Genomic DNA, 13,660 nt, shown 5'->3' on the forward strand with positions numbered 1-13,660 from the left:
TGCTAAAGGGCTCTGGCAGATTCAGAACCTAACAAATGCTTACAGCAATATTCTCATATTCATTCTCAATATTGTAGTAAATAAAACAATATTAAAAGTAAATATAAATAAAAGCAAATAAATCATATTTAAATGAGCACAATTGGTGTTGATGATGGGGTACATACCGGTAAGGTAAAGAAAGATGTTGAGAAACTGTGTGCTAAGGTTTGTTCTTTGTATTGCATTAGAAGCTAAAGAGTTATTTTATTTCTTACGTCTTTGTAATGGCAAGACGTCTGGGGATGGGTGACTGCATTACCACAAGCTTATGTAAAATGTGAGGCCCAAGGCCAGTCACCATGACGCTGAGCTTCAATTACTCTGAAGTCTGGAATCCATTACCTTACTGTTGAAAGCCTGACACTGTCTACAGGCAACTGTACCTAATTCAGTACCTAATTCATTTTGGATTAAAGCTATGGACTGTAATGCAAAAGAAAGTTTTGTATATGAATGAAATTTCATAGTAGGCCTACCTCTACAAAGATTAGTGTGTGTGCTTTCTGTATTTCCTGTATGTTTGGGTAACATCTAACATCTAAAAATGAAGGACAACGCTATCACTAGGAATTGTTTTTGCAATTCTATTTGGTGCTGCTATATGAACAGCATTAAAAAAACCTAACAAAGCCATGAAAATGCATTTCGGACATATTAAGGGCGAGAAAATGATAAAACAATATTACTGTTTGGGTAAACTGTCTATTTAAGGATACTGGCTGAGGGGAACATTGATGATAAACTAAACAGGATTATCTGGCAGTTCTTAATGCATAACACCATAGCAAAAGAGTGGTTTGGTTGTATCCAACAGTATTTCTATGCACTGGTACCTAAGAACTCATTTTTCCCATTTCATGCCTCAAATAATAATGATTGTCCTATTATACAGAATTACTTCATGCTGGAGCTGAAAAAATGAAACTGAAACTCCTCCAGCAGCGAGTCGAATCATATCTTAGTGAAATCACTGGGCTGCGAAGATTCCCCCATCCCCCCCCCGGCAGTGCATCAGATCAGCCATGGCCAAACTGATTTTTTGATCATGATAGATTTTCTCAGTTTTTAAAGAATAGATTTTAACCTTTAAATCATTTTTAAAGGAGTAAGTTGGAACTTTAGTGGGGAATACCTGCTGCCTGTGCCAACCCGACAGAGGGGTGCCTGTCCACGATAACTGTCTGCATCATCTCAGTCCACAATACTACAGTTAAAATAAAAGAGGATGAATTGTTTCTAACTTCTAGTCGATCAGCAAGCGAAATTCGTGGGCTACTGGCTTCACATCAATGTCCAACTTTAAAGCAAAATGCACCAATTCAGAACAACTTAATCTTAGAGTTCAATCAATATCCTTTTGTTGCAAATACTGCCTGCAAAAATCTACTCAGTTTATGACTTTGTTAACCAATATTGACATTATGTTCATGCCATGTAGAGCATTTCATCGGACACACACACCCGGCACGAAGTTAACTTCCGGTCTGTGTTTGGCTATCGGTCTTGCTAGTAATATAACAATTTACATTAGGCTAGATTTAAGTTACATTATATTTTATTGTATATTAATACTGTATTCAATTAAATTAAATATACTAAACATTGTCTGTTGTTATTGATTCATTACGGAGGTCTACTGACAGTTACTTGTATGTTGTATGTTGCAGTGGCGCCGCCATCTTGGGAGGATAATACTCCACTGCTATTATTGTTTTGATATGTACCGTTACTTGTTTTGTTTGATATATGGAGAAATCGAAAGTGAAAGAACATGGGCTTTTCCTGAACGACTCTGCGTAACGCTATTGCAGTTTTTAACACACCCAGACCGACCTACCATAGTTATATTTCCTAATCAAACAAGAAAAAAAACACTGCATTAAACGCACTAGCAGCATCCTCCCAAGATGTCACAACATTCAACGCGGTGTGACGTCGATTAACAAGCTCTATTGGGCCACAGAATGTTGTTGCCGTTGAAACCATCTATAGCCAGAGGAGAATTGTGACTTAATATGAATGTGTTTACTGAAGAATTTAAATTGGGACTTTTTTAATTAACTTTGTCCTTAATCTCTGAACTTAGAGAGAAAAATGCAGAACAAAACAAAGAAGCTGTCAGATGCAAAGCTCTCGTGCACTAATACTCTCACAGGAGGCCCCAGAAGGACATATCAAATGCCGTTTCTCAATTCCAAGAACGCAAAAAACGGACTTGTGCTCTCGTAGAGACCTTTCTTGTAAGGCAGCCTCGGAAGAACGAAGTGGATGGACGCGCCGCAGTGACTTCTGGGACGTCAAGCTGGTTCCGTATGTGCGCAAGGCTGCATTAGATGCATCCTTCATTTACAGAACACATCCGGGTACTTTCGTGCGTTCTCTGTTTTTGTTTTCTTGACTTTTGGAACGGACTTTGACGGTTATTGATGACATACAGCGAGAACACGAGGACACAAGACAGCTGAAGAACGCATATTGAGAAACGGCCAAAGTCTCTCTGAGGATGTTTGACACGTCACGAGTAGGCGGATCAAAACGTACATCACTGAGGTAAGAGAGAAAATTAATCTAAATGAATTATTTTGATGTTGTCTCGCAGGATCACTTTACAAATGTCAGCCACGAGGCCACTGCATATAACAGATGTTAGAAGGAGGTGTATGGTATGAATGTGGAATATGAAGCAGTAGGAATTTGTGATTTGAGGAAAATAACATGACTTGAATGTTTGTTTTGTTTTTTCGTTTACACTACAAACAGTGATTTAGCCTACAGGGAAAAAATGCAAATTTAAAATCTTCAATATTTTACTGCAGCCTTGAGACGTACTGAAATGTTTCTTGGTGGAAATAAAATAAAATAAAAGCACTGCCCTCCTGTGGTGAAAGAACCAATAGCAGAAATCTAGAGTGTTCCTAATATGCATTTGGACACTACACACTATGTACTTGTTACTTGTTTTAGAACACGTTTAATTTGATTACTTGAATCTGCAGAATTGAGAGGATGCTAAAAATGATCATAGGAACAAGTGGTAATTTGAAATGCTAATGGTTATAATAATAATTTTAAATATTAAAAATCTCTTAGGTTGTAAGTTTCCAGAAAACCTAATTTGGTTTATAGGTATGTGTACCTATTTGTCGTTGCTGACTGACGTTTTGGAATTGCATTTCTTTCAAATAGTTTCCTTTTAAACTTGAAAGCTGAAGTCGTTACTGAAGTCTCTGATATAATTAAATGAAGTATTATGAGTATAGAGAGACTACTAAATGACTACGTAATCCTTTCACTTAAATCAACTGTAGTTGCTCTTTTTGAACTCCAGAGGGAGACAAAAACTAACTGTCTTCAATGTTACGCGGCCTGCGTGAAAGCCATGAGTAGCTATTCCTTCTGTGATTAAAGGGCTTTAAAATAACCAGTCTATTACATACACAACCAGATCTGTAGACTTTTTGTTTGCATTATATGTATGGCCAAAGATTAAAAATAGTACTTGCATTTAAAATCAACAGAATGCATTTGCAAGTCAAAATTGTGGGTGTCAGATATTGACAAAACTGTTCACTGGACTGTGATAGATGTCTGTTGTATTCAATATCTGTCAAGATATTTTTTACTTAAAGGTGGGGTTAAGCTTGTTTAGACAAAGTCGGGCCGAGTACCAAAACAACCTTGTAGCCAATCAGCACTAAGGTGTACAGTGCACAGGACAGACATTAGTCGAGCCGAGCGCTGACGAAAGCGAAAGATGGGGATAGGGGTGTGTCTGTTTTGGTGATTTGAACATCAACAACGGCTAAGAGAAATCGGACACCCCACCTTTAAATTGAAAATAATGTGAGTTTCCCTTTCTGACCCAAATGTCCTCTAAGTGTTAAGGCTGGGAAATAAAAGTCCCTAAACAATAAACAGTCAGACTTTTTGGAATGCATTGCCTTGGTTTAATAGTACATTGGATGCTTTTACAAATGATGAGTAGTTCCAGTTTAACAAGGCAGAACAGTTTTTACTGTGATCGCAATGGCCTGTACAGAACAATTCAAAAGGCAATGTTAACAGCGAGAAAAGCCTGCACTACAGTCCTATTAATGGCAAAAATCCATAACCTATGAATTAATAACACTATTAAAGAAATGCAAACACAGAGCAAACCAGTAGAATTGTTTGATGTTTTTTGGGTTTATCAGGAGAATTTTTTTGATGCAGTCCAAATGTTCACAATTATTATTTAAATGTAAAAAAATTATAAATTGAACATGGTGCTGTAAAAGAGGCTGATGTTGCAAGACATTACTGAGCAATACAACACATCGCAATGAGGCTGCAGTTGAAAAAAACATCCAGTCGAATAATGTAATAATTATGGCATTCAATCTAGCAATATTTGTGTAAACCTAATCTCAAGTGTCTTAAAAGCACTTGCATTAAATCTGCAAATTCAAAATGCAAATGTCAGCGATGGCCGACTGTAAACACAGATCACATCATTTGCTTCCAATCGCACAAAAAGCTTTCACCGCTATACTCAATATGACCTCATTAAAGTTGTTTGCCTACCAGTTTTACATTATAATTTATTCCAAAGTGGCAAAGCTGAGTGGCATAAAAGCTATTAAGAAAAAATAAAAAAACAAAATACGGTTCCTTTAATAGAAAACACATGACAATAAAAACCAAGTCTATTCAGAATCTAGACTTATTATTGATCTACTTCTATCAAAAGACTAAGAACAGCATATACCAAAGAGGAACAGGCTTATTTTGGGCAACCATGATTAACGTTTGATTAAGAAAAGTGTGTATATAGGCAGTTTGACAGCTCTTCAGCTCTGCTTTGCTGTATTCATGTCTCTGCTAAGGCAAAAGTTAAGAACATACACATACAGTACATGTCCCCGTCAGTTACGTCACGTGTCACAGCTGACCTCCACTGAGACAGCGGCAGATAATGAACCAGCTGAAAGTTGCTTTCACACGGCACATGATCAAGACAAGAGGGATTTGATTTGGCAAGTTTCCTGGTTTCTCGAAACAGCTCTGGGGGTCTGTGAATAAGATCAACTTCTTTTCTCCATTCTCGTCCTGTCAGTACCTGAAACAAAATAGCAATGTCCAGTATTTGTGAATGTCTATTTTTACAGTACATCATATTTTCAGCTATTTAATAAACAATCTGCTCTGCCGTGTTTCCAGAACATTCAACATTATTACGTTCATTACAACATTTATGTCATAACTACACATTCTCATAAACAGAAAACAATTCATAATCGTGGCATTACGGCTTTTGTCCTGCCATATACCTTACCTCTCATCTAATTATTTCATGAGGTTAGTAACTGGTGGACAGATATTATAATGAACAGGAGTGGCATGTGGTTGAGAAGATGGAAATGGACATCCGGTTAATGTGCTGATAACAAAAGATGTGGACGAGGAAGAGATGATCAGAGAAGATGATAGTGGGGTTCTAGCCAGCTACTCACGATGAGTGGGAAACTAGTAATGATGTTACTAATGGAAAGGTCAATTCAAAAATACCGTAATGACTTTTACTCCGTTACGGCAGGCTCCGGGTTTTCTTTATTTTCAGAAGGAATGGCTAAGTAGTCTGTCCTGTAGACGCAAAAGTTGAGGGTAGATTGCTGCACCAGTTATTTGGGACATCTGCCATTCCCGCATTTAAATAATTATTAATTTAGCCTTAAGTCATTCCAAACCTTACATATTCTTGTGTTCCATTAAAAACAGTATATTGTGTACAATTTAGGAATGACATGAAAATAAATAAATAAATAAATCACTTTGATTTAACGTTCTCTGAAGTTTGGGGATCTCTGTTTTCATCCGCAGGCAATTCAAGGCACAGCAAGGAGAGAACAGCAATAAAATCCCATATTCATATGACTGACAAACAATTCCACAAATGATTGATAACCGTAAGCTATGAAGGGAAGGTGCGAGAAGAGAAGAAAGGGTCAACACATCGTCACGGGCCGTTGTTGCGGCAAATGGCAATTCGAGATCTAAAAGTATCAATTTGGAATCTGATCACAACAGGTAAGACTGGAAAGCCACCACTTTATTTCCCATCTGCACTACATGTCTGATCTTATTAGTTCACACTAATGCACCCTTTAAAACACTTATAGCGCATTACCATATGTGTGTGTCTGTGTCTGTGTGTCACGGTAGTCTATCATGCATCCTCACAGCTCAATGAACTCCAGAATACAGCTTTAAATTCATCACTAATGATTTAACGTTCAAGTTAGTCGATAATGATTGAATGTCAAGTCTAGTGAGTGCCATCTGTGAGCAGAAGCATGTTTTATCCACCTGTCAAATAAACTGAAATATGACAATATCTCCATTACACCAGGGGGCAACTGAATTATCGAGCCGACTATAGACTCCGGAGCGCTGAGCTTATTGAAACATCAGATGGCAGCCACGATCACTGATGAGAATCTGTGCGTAAATCATCCAACAAGAGCAATATAAAGGATCTAACTGGCTAGAGAACTACTAGTGATTGTGCCCTAACTCTATATTTATAAACCAGTAGACGCCATAAAAGTTGTGAAGAATAGACATTCTGTACAATATGTGGTACTGTAGCATGTCAATCATTCAACAGATGACTTTGTCCTTCCAAATTGTTTCTGAGGGGATATGTGAAAAATAAACCGAATGTAGGACCTTAAAACAACATACTGAAGCAACTGTTCAGTTATTTGTGTCAGATTAAACATCATATGCAAGTTGAATACTCACGCATTATCCTGAGCCTGCTCGTCGGATTTGGAGATCTTCCTGTAGCAGTAGATCATCTCCACCAGCAACCAGAAGGTGAGGAACACCAGGAGCACATACATCATAATCTGTGAATACAGGGCTGTAGTGTCTTGACTCGCTGCGAGAAGAAAAACAGCGGGGGTTTTGTCCAATCACAAGTGGCCTGCTGTACTTGATAATGTGAAACTAAATGTAAATCTAAAGCTATTGAAGGTCATCAGAAATTTAAATTGTAAAACAAGAAATGCATTTGATGTAATATAATACAACAATTATTAACATAAAAATTATCCAACAATAATATAAATAATCTCTGACATAAATAGAAATTTTCATTGAAGTGGTACATTATTTTGGGTGCAATAATATGACAGTTCCTTGTAGATTTGATTCAAACAACCATTCACATGCAAAAACAAAACAACCCATAAAAGAACCATGCTGAGATTTCACGTCAACTTCCCACGGAGAACAACAAGATTGATATGACGTTTAAAACAAGACATGATTGAAAAGGTCAATGCACATTGATCAGAGGTTCTCAGCTTCACGCTGTACAGACAAAAATCCCGGGACTGATATAAAGAAATGATCTGTAATGTTACTTAAGATTAAATGTAAAAAAAGAAAAAGTTTTAACTTATCTACCATATCTAATTTAGCAACAGTCACTTTTGCCTGAAAAAGATGAGAACCAGTGTACACGCCAATGGCAGTGCCGTGCATGTGGAGCATTTTTAGAAGAAAAATTCGAAGTTTTTGCCAAAACATCTTGTTTTATATGCATCATGCACTGCACAGATCTATAATGGCATGAAATGTAAAAGCAGAGTTGAACTGTAAGTTTGTGGTTATGCAAAGAATTACCCAGGTCTAAACATCGTCTAAACCCACCACTTAAATACAACATAGTCCATTTCTATCTGTGAATCCCAAAGCTTTTAGCAGACACGCAGATAGAGATAATGCATTGCGGTTGCATGATTCTAATCAAATATACATTAGATAAAGTATATTCGGTTGATGTTTGAGGAAGTGCTCTGCATTCAGCAATCCCAGGCATCCAGAGAATAGCATACAAACCAGAATCTTTTACATTACCCCTTACAAGAGATAGAGAGGTAAGTGGTTGGTTAGATTAAACCAATTCCCTGAAAACAACTTACTGCCTTCCAATAAGTGAGCTTAAATAACAATAGAACAGAACAAAACATAACACAGCATTACAACATTAAAAGAGTACCAGAACAACAAAAACAATACAGAGATATTTCAGGGCACAGTTGAAGCATTGTTATAAGACAGCAGCAGATTTTCCAGGTTAAGGGAAATGTTTGAAGTTTACACATGGCACAACCTCTTAAATATAAAGTAAGTTGTCATTCACACTGAACACTTGGCGTCTAAAAACATCGCTCAGAAGCATCGCTCAGGAATTGTTTAGTAAAAGCGCATTGTTGAACGCGAGGGTCTCGAGATGTGCTTTTGATAACAGAAATTGCTATGCCACCTTGCTAATGTAAACATCTAGCAACGCTTCAGGGGTCTTTAACTGACATTGTGTGTAAAAACTATTTTGGTCAAAATTATTTTAATGACGGACGCTCTTGTGCAAGATGCACAAAAGTCGCACGTGCAACGGTCGAAACACATCCATCTAAAAAACGCGTTGTGTGTGAATGACCCATGAGTACAAAGAGAGACAAGCTGCTAATTTAAAGTGATCAAATTGAGATAGGGCTAGTTTAAATATGGTCATTAAACGGTACACCATGAGCAAGTTTTGCATTAAGTGCACTCACTTACCTTTCTCTTTTACCTTCAGATTGATGGTGATGTTCTTTGTGCCAGTAGACGTGAAAAAAGTATACTTATAGTGGCGTGATGCCTTGCATTTATATGTGCCAGTGTCATTTAATGTGACATTTAGGATGCCAATAGAAATGTCCTGCATGTCTTTACTGCCATTCCACACCAGGCGACCCTTCCAGTAATCCTCTACGTTTTGTGGCTCCCGCGGCTCATCGTGGTACTCATAGATCTGAGAAGAGGTGATTGTGTCAGGAATTATCTTACTTGAGTAAATTATCAAGATGGGCATTTTTTTATTTGGACACCATTAATCTGTCTGTAATCTGTTTTTATTGCATCAATACAATACAAACATACTTCAATGCAAATGTGTGTGTGTGTTTAAAAATAATCTTAAGGGTGAACTCACAAGTACTTCTCTTTTATCTGGGCCAATGTAGTACCATTTCACCATGGTCCTGGTGCTGATCTCCTCCCGTTTCATGCAGTAGACGCATTTCATCTTCATAAACTCCCCTTTGACGGCCTCTGTTTCAGGATCCACATCTACACACACTGGCCTGCCTTCCTGTACTGTACACAACCCTGAGAGTATCACTACATTCATAATCACACATCTTTACTCAATTTTTAGGTTACGTAAAATCAGGCTCTGAAGTTAAGAGTTAACACTTTCCAAAAATGTGGCTTTAATCTACACGTATTTTATAGAGGTCAGTTAAATCTGAGGCATACGTAGATTCATCAAGGGAGCACAAAAGAGAGAGAGAGAGAGAGAGAGAGAGAGATCATTATTCATTAAAGGCTCCAGTTCCAGGAAGAGCCTGAATCTTCATTTCAGATTGTCTCTTTACAAATTTTAGGACATTTACTGCTGCCAACTGCACCCATTGAAGAGGGTCTGTGTTCAGGACTCAGTGATGTGAAGATTAAAGCTGTGTAGCGTTCGCTCTACTGTGAGCATAACCTCTTTGCTATTGTTGAAATGGAGGCCATCTTACATAACTTGCAGCCTCAAGCACAAACTGTCAACAATGATCCAGCCTTTTCTTTTTGAAGGGTGATATGGACAAACGGAAACACCAAATGTGATTTGGCAAACATGACAACACAAGCATCACTTATGTATTGACTAGTTTTAGCACTCGAAAGAGATCAAGAACAGCAGAAGAAATCTAACCATAACTCAATCTGAAAACGTAATATTCCAATGATAACAGACCAAAATCTGTGAAGAAAGTCAGTGTGAGTCATTCTTTGAATGTAGGCATGGAAATGTTTGTGGTATTTGGGCTTTGGTACTTAAACATGTAAATGTGCAAGAAAATGTCTTGAAAAACTTAAGTACCAAACACTATTTATTAAGAATTAGGAATATGTCCTGTAATACAAAAAATGACCAGCACACAAGTATAACTTAAATCGTATGAATCGTTTTAGAGGTTTAACACATTTGTAAAGTTATTGTGAATAAAAATGCAAAAAAAAAACATTTTAAAGAGACTCAAGAGTTTCATTGGGGTCTTAACATTACATCTCTGAGCTATATTATTTGTATCTTTATTCTTTCTTTTACGTTTTAAATTAATATACAGTATGTTTCATATAACAATGTTTAATAAAGAAAAGGAAGTTATGAAATCTAAAAACACTTACCAGCAAATATGTATAGCAATAACAAATGCAACACAACCCTCACTTGAGTTGCCATGCTCTGAGTTCTAACAACAGGGCGGCGTCTCAGATAGACTCTTCCTGTTAGCAAAGACATTAGAAAAGATGAATAATTAATTTACATTCTACAATAACCCGGATTAAATCGTTAAATGCTTGAATATATGAAGTGTGTCTATACGTGACATAAATGTAGGCGAATATAAAGCGCGCGTGGTATCACATCAGTAAATCAGCACCACGGACAGCGCCCACGTAACCGCACCAATGCCCATTACTTATAATTATGCTGTTTATAATAAATCACCGATACACAGAGATTAATAACGATTACATACCATGATTACAGACTGTACATAAACTGAAAACAACCAAGAGATCACATTTCACAGGGTACGCGACTTAAGAAAAAAACGTTTCATGTTTTTCAAGAAAAAAGTTCAGCCTGTTCTTACCGAGAGAGAAACATCCAGTCTGTGAATTACAGGTGCCGTTACTTAAACTAAAAGCGAACGCTTTTCTTTCACGGTGATGGTCATGAATGTAGGATTAAGCAAAAGACCTGTGGATTTCTACAAAAATGTTTGGAAGATAAAATCCAACGTCTCTCAATTGAGCAGTTTCAGTTGATGTCAGTGGCAGGAAAATGTTGCTAAGTATTTATTTTGCTTTCTGTACGAGTAGTACAGATACGCCATCGTCAAACCTGCGCCGTGTAGCTTTAGACTAAGAGCCTGTCTTTGTTTTCCTATGTAGCCCTTGCTCGCGTAATGACACACATCCTCAGTGCGCATGCGTCACTGGCTATACTATATAAGGCTGGCTTTCATTATTCCAAGATTTCACAAAATGATATTAAATGAAAAATTAAAACAACAAACCTTATTTATTTATTTACTGAAGTTAGTTGATAAATAAAACGTTTTTTTTTTTTACTTTTTAAACACTTGTATAACCGTTCTACTGTAATTCATTTACAGACTGATTATTTTGGATCCCACACGTTTCATTTTAAATGCCATTTTAAATATACAACAAACAAAACAGCAGGGCCCAATGGAGTGCACATTACCACATTTTTTAATACGTAGGCTATATGAATGATGATAATGTATATTAGATTATCATAGTTTGCATAATGTGTTGAGGTGAGATTAAGTAACCCTCGTATTCAAGCAGTTTATGCAAGAATGTGACAGATGATGATGGGTAGTCAGAGCCCACACGGTCAACACACATCAGTGAGTTGTGCACTTGCATCCATCTCTCAGTCATTACCTAAGCCTACTGTATACCAACAAGAAAAGAACAACACAAAAGCTCTGCAATCCAGCTTTCACAAACATCCATCAGACCTAAAAAAACAACACATAATGAGTTATATGAATGTGCCTGCTTCAGCTGTCTCTGCCCAAAAACAGCATTTCATCATTCTAGTGTTCAAACCCACACACTGGTCCTGCTTAACCTGCGCGTGGTCAGGGAAGTGACTTCAATACAATTACTGCCATTTTTACATCAGTCACGATGAATTTAACCTTTTCGGTAACACTTTACAATAAAGTGCTATTAGTTAACATTAGTAAATGCATTAGCTAACGTTAGCTAACAATGAACAATTTAAATTTTCAGCATGTATTAATTCTTGTTAATGTTATTCATGTTACTACAGTTATTTATGTTAGTCCATGGTGCATTAACTAATGCAGTGACAACATTTGATTTTAATAATGTATTAGTAAATGCTAAAATTAACATGAAATAATATAATACATGCTGTAAAAGTATTGTTCATTGTTAGTTTATGTTAGCTAATGCATAAACTAATTGTTAACAAATAGCACCTTATTGTAAAGTGCTACCACCTTTTCGGTTTGCAGGAAAGTGGACTCAAATGTGCCACATTTTTAACAATAAGAGTTCAGTGTTGTAAAATGACAACAAAAGTAGAGATTTTTTTATATAGTTTTTATAGTTATCACATTAAGATACACTAAGATAAACTTGATTTCCCACAGTAGGTTCCATACGGTTTACAATCTGTTATGCTTACAATGGCTCTGCGGTAATATTTGTGTAATCTTAATTAAATCCACGATTTAATAGCAATAGTAATGTATGGAGTGAGGTTTAAGTAAAGGATTAAAGAGGGATTATGCCTTCAGACGTGAGACTGCTTTATCATTCTGACCTTAACAGGAAAGAAGAGTGTGTTTCACAGACCTAGAAAGCATGCAACATGCATAGCATTGCAACCAGTGTTTCATCCCAGATGAGTTAAAATCTTTTCCAACATTCAGTTCTGTAGGGGATTGAAGCTGAACTCTGCTCAGCATGGTGTGTCTGTAAAGAGCACTAATAACAAAAGCAGTAGTGCTTTGCTTTGTGAGGGAGCTGTTGCCAGCAGGCTCGGTCTCAGCGCAGACTAAAAATGGCAGGCCTGGTGGTTGCTATACCCACCATGCAGGGAAACCATGGCAACAGCAATGCAAAAGGACAGCATGGAGAGAGCAGCTACATTCAAGAGTGGAGAATGAAATCCTGCTAGTCTGACTATTAGCTTTAGGTCAGCATACATATTTATCGTGTCTAAATTATTTCAGCAAACACGATTTTGTTTGCGTTGTAGTTACAAAAGCATATAGCATATGTGAGTACAAACAGGGAGTATGTACTGAGAGTGCTTGAAAAACTGTGTATGTTTATTTAGATTGTAAGGTCAAATACTATGCCATCTGTTGTGTGTAATGGGTTGAATCATGAGGGGATCCCTCCAATGCCCTAAGCAATTTGTTTGTGCATGTTTGGTTTGAATTTCCCTGAGTTCTCATAAATAACACACGATAATGTGCTATTTTGGGCATACCTATTAGGGTTGGTGAGTTCAGACAAAGGTTGCCTTAGAGCAGAAAGCATGTATTTGTGGCCTACAGTGGTTTGAGATCATCTCAGGACACAGTGTTGACCTGAATAACTATCAGCTCGTGAAAGGGTGACAGTATTGTTTCTTTAAACGGATGGCTCCACCATCATGTCTGCTTGGCACTATACAGTAAAATCAGTTCAATATTTCATTTACTGAGTTCTAATGCGACTGTAGTCTCTTGGTTTACACATTGTGATTTATATCAAGTACAAAGATGAGACTTTTCAAATAAAAACGATACATTTTCAGATGATCATTGAACCATTATTCACTAGGTAAATCAGAGAGAGTAGGACTGTAAATTGAGGGGAGATGTCAAAACATTTAGAGGGATTGCAAGATGACTGCATAGTGAGACGGCTGTAATTTCAGGGAAATCTCAGCAGCCTTTATTATATGATA

At 37.1% G+C, this 13,660-nt stretch overlaps 1 protein-coding gene across 3 annotated transcripts; it reads right to left on the minus strand.

The window, feature by feature from the left end:
• Nucleotides 1-3,972: 3,972 nt before the first annotated feature.
• On the minus strand, nt 3,973-11,104 carry scn3b (sodium channel, voltage-gated, type III, beta). Of its 3 annotated transcripts, XM_057351718.1 has the most exons (8): nt 10,788-11,104; nt 10,315-10,413; nt 9,068-9,231; nt 8,653-8,887; nt 8,013-8,030; nt 6,826-6,964; nt 5,590-5,664; nt 3,973-5,140 (listed from the first exon to the last, which is right to left on the minus strand). In XM_057351718.1, exons 2-7 carry the CDS (start codon nt 10,367-10,369, stop codon nt 5,601-5,603), a joined length of 675 nt encoding a protein of 224 aa, XP_057207701.1. In that variant the 5' UTR covers nt 10,370-10,413; nt 10,788-11,104; the 3' UTR covers nt 3,973-5,140; nt 5,590-5,600. The 3 variants fall into 3 exon arrangements, with proteins under 3 accessions (XP_057207701.1, XP_057207702.1, XP_057207703.1); XM_057351719.1 differs by lacking the exon at nt 8,013-8,030; XM_057351720.1 differs by lacking the exon at nt 5,590-5,664.
• Between the last annotated feature and the right edge of the window lie 2,556 nt (nt 11,105-13,660).

The sequence above is a fragment of the Triplophysa rosa genome, linkage group LG14 (genome assembly GCF_024868665.1).
Source record: "Triplophysa rosa linkage group LG14, Trosa_1v2, whole genome shotgun sequence".
Classification (NCBI taxonomy): Eukaryota; Metazoa; Chordata; class Actinopteri; order Cypriniformes; family Nemacheilidae; genus Triplophysa; species Triplophysa rosa.

What these genes read in the sequence shown, in the direction of transcription:
- scn3b (XM_057351718.1), bottom strand. Translation starts at nt 10,369, where the DNA reads ATGGCAACTCAAGTGAGGGTTGTGTTGCATTTGTTATTGCTATACATA. An exon ending in CAGATAAAAGAGAAGTACTT is followed by an intron (nt 8,888 to 9,067) that starts GTGAGTTCACCC and finishes ACCTCTTCTCAG; the next exon opens with ATCTATGAGTACCACGATGA. An exon ending in GAGCAGGCTCAGGATAATGC is followed by an intron (nt 5,665 to 6,825) that starts GTGAGTATTCAA and finishes TTGCGTCTACAG; the next exon opens with GACAGACTACTTAGCCATTC.